The following is a 12,844-nucleotide window of genomic DNA, read 5'->3' as shown; positions in this document are numbered from 1 at the left end:
TTTAAAGTACATTGAAAACTTTGACCGTCATTTCGTTAGAACTGGTCGAGTATCTACGGATAAGAGACGCTTGACCCCTCTTGCATTGAGCCAAATTTCTAGGATATCGAGTTATAGCACTTGCCGTGTTCTCCTCTTAGCATTGGTACTAGACCAGCACCGATGCCGTAAGTTGTGTTCATGGAGTGGTGCCGATATGTCAGTTGGTTGTATGGAATCATCACAGCAAGAGGGTGGAGTTCATGATGACGATGATGATGTGTGTTTTGTGGAGCACTCAACTGTGCGGTCATCAGCGCCCGTACCAAGTCACATTGAGCCACTGTTACTAATAGTAATGATGATGATGAAATGATGAGGACAACACAAACACACAATCCCCGGGCAGAGAAAAACCCCAACCCGCCCGGGAATCGAACCCGGGACCCATTATCCAGAGGCAGCAACGCTAGCCACTAGACCACGAGCTGCGGACAGGATGGAGTTCAGGTGATTCCGTAATGTTTTGGGGTTTTCTCTCATACTTTGGCGCATTGATGCAGACGACAGTGAATTTGAACATGAGGTATATTTCGACATTCCAAGTGACCAAATGTTGCCTTTTTTCTGTGACTTCATCATGAGTATGCATACGTTCCTGGCTCGATCACAATCCTGGCTCGATCGTAATCCAATAGAAAACATCTGGGTCAATTTGGAACAGAGGGTGAAAAATGGCTGTCAGTATCCCCGCAGTCTGGTAGCCCTATGGGATCTAATCACCCATGAGTGGTTACAGCTGGATATGGCACATCCGGAGAAACTTGCAGACTCTCCGTCACTCCGAACTGAGATTATCAAGCCTAGAACCGGCGCATCTCCTGGGTGTAAGTAATCTTTTGTCAGGTGCGCTTGCGTAGTGCGCAGGTCTTCCAGTACCTTACCGTAGTCTTAAGACGACCGTAAAGGATAAGGTTGGCAGCAAACGTTAGCACTTTATTGGACTTATCGCCCAGAGGGCCGGGAAGCAGTACGGCAGATGGCGCCGGCCGAGAGCTTCCGGGCCAGTGCGTGACCAGGCAGCGCCAGTAGCTGCTAATTACGGCTCATTAGGAACTCTAATAGCGCGGTCTGTGTGTTCTCTGGACAAAGCCCATCCACCCCCGGCATATGTCCGGCTGCTTCGCGTGACGCTGCGGCCGCAAGCGCTGTTTAGTGCTGGCGAACACTGCAAAATAGTCTCCGGGAATAAAAAACTCCCTCAGTTTACAGTTTCGTTGATTCTTGTCTTTATATACAGAAAACGTACTTCCTGCCTCAGGAATGTATGTTGTGATGATGCTCAAAGTAACATTTAGAAGACTGGTACTCAAGAGTAAAAAAGAAAATGATTGAAAAAAGAGAAAAAAAGAGACAATGGACAAGGAAGGGAGGAAAGAGTATATAGTAGTTCGGAGGAGTTAGGGAGGGATTTGAAAGTTGAGTGAAGGAGGGAGGGAAGGAAATTGGAGGAGAGAGAGGAAGCAGGGGGAGACGCCGAAAAATGAAAAACAAGATAGAGAGTAGAAAGCTAAGCAAAGAGATATTGTAAAGGGTGTACTGGTGGAAAGGGAAGGGGGAAACAGACATGTAAGGGAAAGGGAGTTGGAAAGGAAAAGTGGAAACAAAGGGAAAATAAAAAAGATAGGGAGACAGGGGTACAATGAAATAGATGGAGATGATGCAACGGAGAATAAATGGAAATGTGATTTATTGATTACGTACGTTACACGGCACTAATGCGCGAGAGGGGCATAACTTTCTGTCCGATTCGTAGCCACACATATCCCTCACAAGTTTCAATAGAGTACTATTAAGATTTTATCGCACTATTATGAGAGAGAGAGAGAGAGAGAGAGAGAGAGAGAGACTGATCTATCGATAGTGCTTAGTCATACGAAAAAGTGAACAGATTATTTCTTATGACTGAACGCTTGTTCGAAATGTGTGCTTTTTGCTGCTATCGTTCGTCGAATTTTGTCAATAGTGACGTTAAAGATTTTCGGACTGTCATGCAACTGACGAGTAAGGAGTGTGCACGAATTGCGCCTAATACTACAGATACGCACCGAATGGGCTAAATGTTTTCTCCTTCTATGAGTCTAGTCTTACGTGTGCAGTTACTTCAGAACTATAAACTATGGCCCGCTGTGGACGATCAGTCACTAAATTTTACCCCCAAAGCGTGAAGGAATTCAGGCACTCACACAGTACTTACGTTAAATACAAATGTAAGAAGTACAATATGAAACACTTACTGTGCGTAACTGCTAGAATTATGATTAAACTACAAGTGGAAAGAAGCAACTTTTAAGTTCAGGGTGTCTGTCGCTGCGAATGTCGAAGTGTTCACTGCACGCCTGTCGGGAAATATTTTTGTGTTCAGTTGTGCAGTATCTCTGCATTGATTTATAAATGTATAATATGGATTATATGTGTATTTGAGTACAGTACACACAGTAATGTTGTCAACATACAACACGAACGTTTCAATTAATATGTGCACCTTTGATTGTGAAAACCACAAAAGCTGTTTATTATTATTTATTTCTAATAGTGTCTGTCACGTTAGTTTCATGGCGTGTATCTAGACGATGCATTCCAAAGGCTGGAAGAATTGTTTTGATCCAATGGGGTGAAAACTGATGATAGCTGAATGCTACAGACGCTTATTTTTGTTAATGATTTTTCAGTTGTGAACAACACAGAAGACAGGCTGTTCATTAACTCAATCCAATTCTCTCTGACTGCTATTTCTTGATCTCAGAAAGTAAATCTAAGGTAATGTCTTTCATAGGAAAATACCAATGTCACTCCAAGACAAAAATAAAAGAAAAACGAGAAGAAAACGAACCCGTACATTTTCACTAGACGGCACAGTATTTTCTTTATAGTAGTTGGTTTTCACAGAAATCTGTACACTGTTGCTATGTCCGTCTGAACGTTTAATAGACTATAATGTAGAAATTGGATGTAAATGGGTCAAGAACTCGAGATTATTGATCACAACGTTCAATAGCACCTTGTCTTCATACAGATTGATTCAGCTGCCCCTACCAAATTTGTTTTATGCAACCTGCAACGTTATATGTGGCCTTTAAATAAGCACGGCCCAGACCAATATTCTCTCACTCGCTACGCCCAAACTGTTAGTCCGTCATAAAAATGAATGGGACTTTTTAGTAGGAAATCTAATGCAGTTAAATTTTGTACTAGGATACGTTCTCGCTAGAGGCCGTAGTTTTCTAGTTATTGACGAAGAGTGTGAAAACAGCCCGACAAACGCGCCCCCATTTCCTAGCTCAGGGCATACCGGTCAGGATTTCTAGTATGGTGTTCATGGCACTCAGGATCACCACTGTACAAAAATTTGCGACTGCACTAATTATTTTCCACGTTCGACCTATTTTTTTTTGCTGATTGACTTTATAACTTACAAATTATGAAACTGAGGTTCGTGTAAATTTTACCTAAGACTTTTTATTAGCCTAAAATAAATAATTACATCATTGTAGTCCTTAGGCCTTCTGATTACGAAAATATTGTGCTTGTAAGGGTAAAGTTCGGATCGAACTGCCACTGTAATTAGTTTTAGCATAACGTTTACAGATTTCGCTTTTCTTTCATTACCCGCATTGATAGTACTAAATTAATAATGTTAAATAAATACCTGGCTACGATGGTGATGTAATAGCCTAATCAATATAGACCAAAAAAGATCGAATACCGGGAACAGTTCGTGCAAACGGAAATTTTTGCACCGTTGTAGGAGGGAGTGCCACGAACAACGTGTTTTAAATCGTGACGTGATGCACGAGTGTAGGGGTGGAGGTGCGTTCGAAGGTCTCTTTTGTACGTTTATCTTGAATAACTTTAAAACTATGGCCTTCAGCGAAAACATACCCAAGTACAAAACTTAACTACACTAAAATTCCAACAGAAAATGTGATGTTCATTTCTCTGTATGACTAACAGCTTGCGCGTGGCGAGTGAGAGTGTATGAGAATCTCTAGTGTGATTTCTTAATAATATTGCGGGTTGCATAAAACAACAGCGGTAGGGGCAACTACATCACCCTGTATAATACTGTAGATTATATGCACTCTGTGAGTGCACCCTGCGCTGATAACCGACGGTTTGCATGACAGAGTAAGATACCAAAATTAGGAGTAATTGTTAGACTACAACCTTCGAACCATTAATTTTTAAAAGAGACCCTCGATGATAACTAATCGCTCTGTCATGCGTCTACTAAGTGTTTACGGTGCTGTTTGGAAACACCGACTACGGGCAGCGACGCCCTCTCGGAGCTCTGTCTCCTGCGCCTGCAAGGTTGCGTTCGCAGTAGCCCGACAACGGTTGTCAGGCACAGTTGCCAGAGGTCGACCGATAAGATTGGCCGACAGTGTGGTCATAGTGCGTCCGATCTCCGTCAGGTTTTCGCAGAGTCAAGGAGGTTAGGTTAGAATCTATTCTATGTCTGAAGTAGGTCAGATTGTAACCTATTAGGGTGGGGTGGATACCACGACGTCTCTGTGCTTGGATATGACAGCTGCGTAGCGGCTTCTGCTATTAAAGAGACACCGAATGCATGTCTCGTAATGAACGTGGTGAGTCCTATACACTCTGTCCCCATTTATGAGAGTAACCGGACAAGTTTTACGACTATACAGGGTGGTCCATTGATCGTGACCGGGCCAAATATCTCACGAAATAAGCGCCAAACGAAAAAACTACAAAGAACGAAACTCGTCTAGCTTGAAGGGGGAAACCAGATGGCGCTATGGTGGGCCCGCTAGATGGCGCTGCCATAGGTCAAACGGATATCAACTGTGTTTTTTTTTAATAGGAACCCCCATTTTTATTACATATTCGTGTAGTACGTAAATAAATATCAATGTTTTAGTTGAACCACTTTTTTCGCTTTGTGATAGATGGCGCTGTAATAGTCACAAACATATGGATCAGAATTTTAGACGAACAGTTGGTAACAGGTAGGTTTTTTTTTTAAATTAAAATACAGAACGTAGGTATGTTTGAACATTTTATTTCGTTTATTCCAACGTGATACATGTACCTTTGCGAACTTATCATTTCTGAGAACGCATGCTGTTACAGCTTGATTACCTGTAAATACCACATTAATGCAATAAATGCTCAAAATTATGTCTGTCAACCTCAAGGCATTTGGCAATACGTCTAACGACATTCCTCTCAACTGCGAGTAGTTCGCCTTCCGTAATGAAGCTGACGCATGTTGTAAGGCGTTGTCGGTGGATCACGATAGCAAATATCCTTCATCTTTCCCCACAGAAAGAAATCAGGGGACGTCAGATCCAGTGAACGTGCGGGCCATGGTATGGTGCTTCGACGACCAATCCATCTGTCATGAAAAATGCTATACAATACCGCTTCAACCGCACGAGAGCTTTGTGCCGGACATTCATCATGATGGAAGTACATCGCCATTCCGTCATGCAGTGAAACATCTTGTAGTAGCATCAGTAGGACATTACGTAGGAAATCAGTATACATTGCGCCATTTAGATTGCCATCGATAAAATGGGGGCCAATAATCCTTCCTCCCATAATGCCGCACCATACATTAACCTCCAAAATCGCTGATGTTCCACTTGTCGCAGCCATCTTGGATTTTCCGTTGCCCAATAGTGCATATTATGCCGGTTTACGTTACCGCCGTTGGTGACTGACGCTTCGTCGCTAAATAGAACGCGTGCAAAAAATCTGTCATCGTGCCGTAATTTCTCTTGTTCCCAGAAGCAGAACTGTACACGACGTTCAAAGTCGTCGCCATGCAATTCCTGGTGCATAGAAATATGGTACGGGTGCAATCGATGTCGATGTAGCATTCTCAACACCGACGTTATTGAGATTCACGATTCTCGCGGAGTTTGTCTGCTACTGATGTGCGAATTAGCCGCGACAGCAGCTAAAACACCTACTTGGGCATCATCATTTGTTGCAGGTCGTGGTTGACGTTTCACATGTGGCTGAACACTTCCTGTTTCCTTAAATAACGTAACTATCCGGCGAAGGATCCGGACACTTGGATGATGTCGTCCAGGATACGGAGCAGCATACATAGCACACGCCCGTTGGGCATTTTGATCACAATAGCCATACATCAAACGATATCGACATTTCCGTAATTGGTAAACGGTCCATTTTAACACGGGTAATGTATCACGAAGCAAATACCGTCCGCACTGGCGGAATGTTACGTGATACCACGTACTTATACGTTTGTGGCTATTACAGCGCCATCTATCACAAAGCAAAAAAAGTGGTCCAACTAAAACATTCATATTTCTTTACGTACTACGCGAATATTTAATAAAAATGGGGGTCCCTATTTAAAAAAAAAACGCAGTCGATGTCCGTTTGACCTATGGCAGCGCCATCTAGAGGGCCAACCATAGCGCCATCTGGTTTCCCCCTTCAATCTAGACGACTTCGCTCTTTGTAGTTTTTTCGTTTGATGCTTATTTCATGAGATATTTGGCACGGTCACTATCAATGGGCGATCTTGTATAAGATGACGAGAGAAACGTTCTGATATTGGAAATAATTTGTGTTGACCTTGAAAAGGAAGTTGTAAACATTCTGTTTCCCTGTATTTCAAATCGTTCAAATGGCTCTGAGTACTATGGGACTTAACATCTGAGGTCATCAGTCTCCTAGAACTTAGAACTACTTAAACCTAAGTAACCTAAGGAAATCACACACATCCATGTCCGAGGCAGGATTCGAACCTGCGACCGTAGCGGTCGCGCGGTTCCAGACTGAAGCGCCTAGAACCGCTCGGTCACACGGGCCGGCTTCGCTGTATTTATTTAAAGTTGTACAGACGTACGTCAATTAACCTTCAATGTCTGTCGTTTAGCACACGAGTGAGAGAAAAGCATGAAGTGTAGCATACGATACATTGATAACTTAAAAGTGGAAATACGTACGGTACACCACGTTTGCAACCACTTCACATTAACAGAATCACTACCCTACTGGCATAAAACGCCAGTAAACTGTACTAATAATTTGTAGACAAGTAATGACAACCTCGGAGGAAGGCAATGGCAAACCACCTCCACTAGGACCTTGCCTAGTAAGGCGGCGCGGGTCTCCCGCGTCGCTCCCCTACGCTCTGTAAAGAAGTATGGGACTCGTCATCATCAATGAGAACCTACCACTAAAAAGATCCAGTACAGTAGCTACGAGCATACAAGATACGCCACCCTTTTCATTTGAAAAATTATTTTTTTGAGTTTATATTCTACGCTGAAATTTTCAACAAAGATTTTGCCTATTTCAGGTTTCGAATGAACCTGTGATTTCAGATGGGTTTGAGCACTATGGGACTTAACTTCTGAACTCATCAGTCCCCTAGAACTTAGAACTACTTAAACCTAACTAACCGAAGGCATCAGACACATCTAAGACACATCTATGTCCGAGGCAGGATTCGAAAGTGCGAGCAAAGCGGTCGCGCGGTTCCAGACTGTAGCGCCTAGAACCGCTCAGCCATCCCGGCCGGCCCTGTGATTTCAGTCCATAGATTCCGAACTACACTCCTGGAAATGGAAAAAAGAACACATTGACACCGGTGTGTCAGACCCACCATACACCGGACACTGCGAGAGGGCTGTACAAGCAATGATCACACGCACGGCACAGCGGACACACCAGGAACCGCGGTGTTGGCCGTCGAATGACGCTAGCTGCGCAGCATTTGTGCACCGCCGCCGTCAGTGTCAGCCAGTTTGCCGTGGCATACGGAGCTCCATCGCAGTCTTTAACACTGGTAGCATGCCGCGACAGCGTGGATGTGAACCGTATGTGCAGTTGACGGACTTTGAGCGAGGGCGTATAGTGGGCATGCGGGAGGCCGGGTGGACGTACCGCCGAATTGCTCAACACGTGGGGCGTGAGGTCTCCACAGTACATCGATGTTGTCGCCAGTGGTCGGCGGAAGGTGCACGTGCCCGTCGACCTGGGACCGGACCGCAGCGACGCACGGATGCACGCCAAGACCGTAGGATCCTACGCAGTGCCGTAGGGAACCGCACCGCCACTTCCCAGCAAATTAGGGACACTGTTGCTCCTGGGGTATCGGCGAGGACCATTCGCAACCGTCTCCATGAAGCTGGGCTACGGTCCCGCACACCGTTAGGCCGTCTTCCGCTCACGCCCCAACATCGTGCAGCCCGCCTCCAGTGGTGTCGCGACAGGCGTGAATGGAGGGGCGAATGGAGACGTGTCGTCTTCAGCGATGAGAGTCGCTTCTGCCTTGGTGCCAATGATGGTCGTATGCGTGTTTGGCGCCGTGCAGGTGAGCGCCACAATCAGGACTGCATACGACCGAGGCACACAGGGCCAACACCCGGCATCATGGTGTGGGGAGCGATCTCCTACACTGGCCGTACACCACTGGTGATCGTCGAGGGGACACTGAATAGTGCACGGTACATCCAAACCGTCATCGAACCCATCGTTCTACCATTCCTAGACCGGCAAGGGAACTTGCTGTTCCAACAGGACAATGCACGTCCGCATGTATCCCGTGCCACCCAACGTGCACTAGAAGGTGTAAGTCAACTACCCGGCCAGCAAGATCTCCGGATCTGTCCCCCATTGAGCATGTTTGGGACTGGATGAAGCGTCGTCTCACGCGGTGTGCACGTCCAGCACGAACGCTGGTCCAACTGAGGCGCCAGGTGGAAATGGCATGGCAAGCCGTTCCACAGGACTACATCCAGCATCTCTACGATCGTCTCCATGGGAGAATAGCAGCCTGCATTGCTGCGAAAGGTGGATATACACTGTACTAGTGCCGACATTGTGCATGCTCTGTTGCCTGTGTCTATGTGCCTGTGGTTCTGTCAGTGTGATCATGTGATGTATCTGACCCCAGGAATGTGTCATTAAAGTTTCCCCTTCCTGGGACAATGAATTCACGGTGTTCTTATTTCAATTTCCAGGAGTGTATGTTCCGATTATGATATTTTCATCTTCAGGATGCCACAAACTCACTCTTTCTTGGATGAAACTCATCAGTTCCTCACGCTCACTATTTCGTGAGCGAGAACGTCGGTCGATCGGCTATAGTGTGACAGCGCACGTAGCGGCGTACTGGTTTGAAAAGATCGGCCGTCTCCAGCCGTCGTCGGTCGTCGGCGGAATCCACCGGTACTGGAGCCACTGTGAGCGCAGCATGAAACGCCGGGCCGCCTCGGCTGCGGCCGCAGCTGCTCGCCTCCGGTGCGGCGGTGCCGCCTGCTGGCACGGCGGCGGCTCCGCTCGCGGGCGCCGCGCCAGCCAGCCTTTGGCAGCGCAGCGGGCGGCAGCCGGCCGTCCGACGGCGACGCTGCAGCCCGCGCCCCGCCCCACCTCCGTCCGACAGTATTTTTTCTCCCGTCCATTAAACATTTGGCGGCGCCAACCGTGCCCAATAACTCCCAAACTGACCGAGTAAAACGTAAATAGTCCGCCTATATATACGACGGCGCAGCCGAGGAGTAACACATGGGGGAGCTTTTGTGATCGCCTGTACGCCAGCCAGTCTCAAAATACTGGACGCCGGAATATCTCGTGTGCGCCTTGTATGCATTAAGTAGTCTGTCGCGTTGCTCCAAAGCTGAAAACTGATGGCGAAGGTTAGCTGTCTCAGCTTCATCTCATGGAATATCTTCCTCCCAGGCACACACTGACTAGCCAAAAGTCGGAACCGTGAGAATGCTACGGTCTCAGGTTCGAAACCTGTCTCACACGTGGAGGTGTATGACGTCTTTAGGTTAGTTAGGTTTCAGTAGTTCTAAATTCTAGGGGACTGATGACCTCTGATGTTAAGTCCCATAGTGCTCAGAGCCATTTGAACCATTTGAACCAGACAAAAGTCGTGGGTTACTGATATCCACATATACAGATGGCGATAGTACCGCGCACACAATGTACACTACTGGCCGTTAAAATTTGCTACACCAAGAAGAAATGCAGATGATAAACTGGTATTCAATGGACAAATATATTCTACTAGAACTGACATGTGATTCCACTTCCACGCAATTTGGGTGCATAGATCCTGATAAATCAGTACCCAGAACAACCACCTCTGGCCGTAATAACGGCCTTCATACGCCTGGGCATTAAGTCAAACAGAGCTTGGATGGCGTGTACACGTACAGCTGCCCATGCAGATTCAACACGATACCACAGTTCATCAAGAGTAGTGACTGGCGTATTGTGACAGGCCAGTTGGTCGGCCACCATTGATCAGATGTTTTCAATTGGTGAGAGATCTGGAGAATGTGCTGGCCAGGGCAGCTGCCGAACATTTTTTGTATCCAGAAAGGCCCGTACAGGATCTGCAACATGCGGTCGTGCATTATCCTGCTGAAATGTAGGGTTTCGCAGGGATCGAATGAAGGGTAGAGCCACGGGTCATAACACATCTGAAATGTAACGTCCACTGTTCAAAGTGCCGTCAATGCGAACAAGAGATGACCGAGACGTGTAACCAATGGCACCCCATACCATCACGCAGCGTGATACGCCATTATGACGGCGACGAATACACGCTTCCAATGTGCGTCCACCGCGATGTCGCCAAACACGGATGCGACCATCATGATGCTGTAAACAGAACCTGGATTCATACGAAAAAATGACGTTTTGCCATACGTGCACCCAGGTTCGTCGTTGAGTACACCATCGCAGGCGCTCCTGTCTGTTTTGCAGCGTCAAGGGTAACCGCAGCCATGGTCTCCGAGTTGATAGTCCATGCTGCTGCAAACGTCGTCGAACTGTTCGTGCAGATGGTTGTTGTCTTGCAAACGTCCCCATCTGTTGACTCAGGGATCGAGACGTGGCTACAGGATCCATTACAGCCATGCGGATAAGATGCCTCTCATCTCGACTGCTAGTGATACGAGGCCATTGGGATCCAGCACGGCGTTCCGTATTACCATCCTGAACCGACTGATTCCATATTCTGCTAACAGTCATTGGATCTCGACCAACGCGAGCAGCAATGTCACGATACGATAAACCGCAATCGTGATAGGCTACAATCCGACCTTTATCAGAGTCGGAAACGTGATGGTACGCATTCTACGCATTCTACTACTCCTTACACGAGACATCACAATAACGTTTCACCAGGCAACGCCGGTCAACTGCTGTTTGTGTATGAGAAATCGGTTGGAAACTTTCCTCATGTTAGCAATTTGTAGGTGTCGCCACCTGCGCCAACCTTGTGTGAATGCTCTGAAAAGCTAATCATTTGCATATTACAGCATCTTCTTCCTGTCGGTTAAATTTCGCGTCTGTTGCACGTCATCTTCGTGGTGTAGCAATTTTAAAGGCCAGTAGTGTATAAAAGAGCAGTACATTGGCGGAGCTGTCATTAGTGCTCAGTTGATTCACGTGAAAAGGTTTCCGACGCCAATACGGCTTCGCGGTGCAAATTAACAAACTTTGAACCAAGAATGGTAGTTGAAGCTAGTTGCATGGGACATTCCAGTAAGGAAATCGTTGGGGAATTGCATATTACGAGATCCACAGTGTAAAGAGTTTGCCGAGAATACAACATTTCAGGCATTACCTCTCGCCAAGGACAACGCTGTGACCAACGGTGTTCACTCAACGGCCGCGAGGGTAGCCGTGCGGTCTCAGGCGTCTTGTCACGGTTCGCGCGGCTCACCCCGTCGGAGGTCCGCGTCCTCCCTGGGGCATGGGTGTGTGTGTGTTGTCCTTAGCGTAAGTTAGTGTAAGTTAGATTAAGTTGTCGATACGCCCACTAAACCCGTTGGGTAGAACAGGTAATACGATTGTGGAAAGGACCAAAGGCTGAGGTCAGTTTCTCCTTCTAATTGTCATTTACTGTAATATAATAACGTATACAACCAAAGCGGCACATAGGTGGACCTTTACCGAATGCAAATCCTTCACGGCTGCCTTGCCTCCAAGCAAGAAATCTTAATAAATCAACATGATAAAAATCCAATGAAGATAGCAATAAAATGCGAAGTGCAATACAAATGTTGAGGGCCACAATTAAATTTCAAAATTTTAGAATATATAACCATAATACCAATGGCTGAAGGCCACAATTAAGTTTAAAAATTTTAAAACATATTACCATAATCTTTTAAAGGCGGAACGCCGCAATGTTTAAGCTTAAAAGATAAATTTAAAAATTAATTTTGCAAAATTTTAAGAAAATTAAAAATAACCATAAACCTTGAATTTAAACTAGGTGACAACCGATAATTAAACACCGGTGGCACTCAGAAGCCTCGAGGGAGGTCGGTCTGCCGTCATTCAGTTAGGAGAAACAGGTGTTGAGCCCATCTACACTTGATCCGTCGGAACCCAATCAGGGGCCAGCCACGGACCGACCGACACAACGACTCGCTTGTCATCAGTCAGTCCACGAGAACTCAAACACCAAGGTTACGAACGTGATAATCCACAACGAAGTATGTATTAGCTGTGAAAATTACACACAATGTTGGACAGCGACAACAGGTGAGGAAAGGACGCTGCCTGAACTTAAGTTAGTGGCCAGGGCAGGTAACCGTTACATTAACGACCACAAGGCAGAAAATGCCGCTGGTACACTTGAATTTGAAATACGGTCTACCAATATAGTGAATTCCACTGCATGGTGACTAACTTTCACCAATACAAACACTCTGTGTTGCTCGCAGGAAAGCCTCCCCTACAGCAAACCACCGAAATGAACCACACAGAGTAAATGGACGTGGCTTGGGTACTTAAAACACAACTCAACTAGACGTCCTGGGTCGGT

General features: G+C 46.2%; 1 protein-coding gene across 1 annotated transcript in view; it reads left to right on the top strand.

Annotated features, from left to right (window-relative positions):
- LOC126088195 (skin secretory protein xP2-like) overlaps window positions 1-12,844 on the top strand; it is a 118,577-nt gene that overhangs the window by 33,437 nt on the left and 72,296 nt on the right. Inside the window, exon 3 of the mRNA XM_049906321.1 lies at window positions 9,247-9,435. Coding sequence (XP_049762278.1) covers window positions 9,247-9,435 — 189 coding nt within the window. The remainder of the gene's footprint in view (window positions 1-9,246; window positions 9,436-12,844) is intronic.

Source organism: Schistocerca cancellata, chromosome 6, assembly GCF_023864275.1.
Source record: "Schistocerca cancellata isolate TAMUIC-IGC-003103 chromosome 6, iqSchCanc2.1, whole genome shotgun sequence".
In the NCBI taxonomy this organism is placed as follows: Eukaryota; Metazoa; Arthropoda; class Insecta; order Orthoptera; family Acrididae; genus Schistocerca; species Schistocerca cancellata.
The sequence above is the reverse complement of the archived record's forward strand: the minus strand, read 5'-3'. Positions and strand labels throughout refer to the sequence as shown.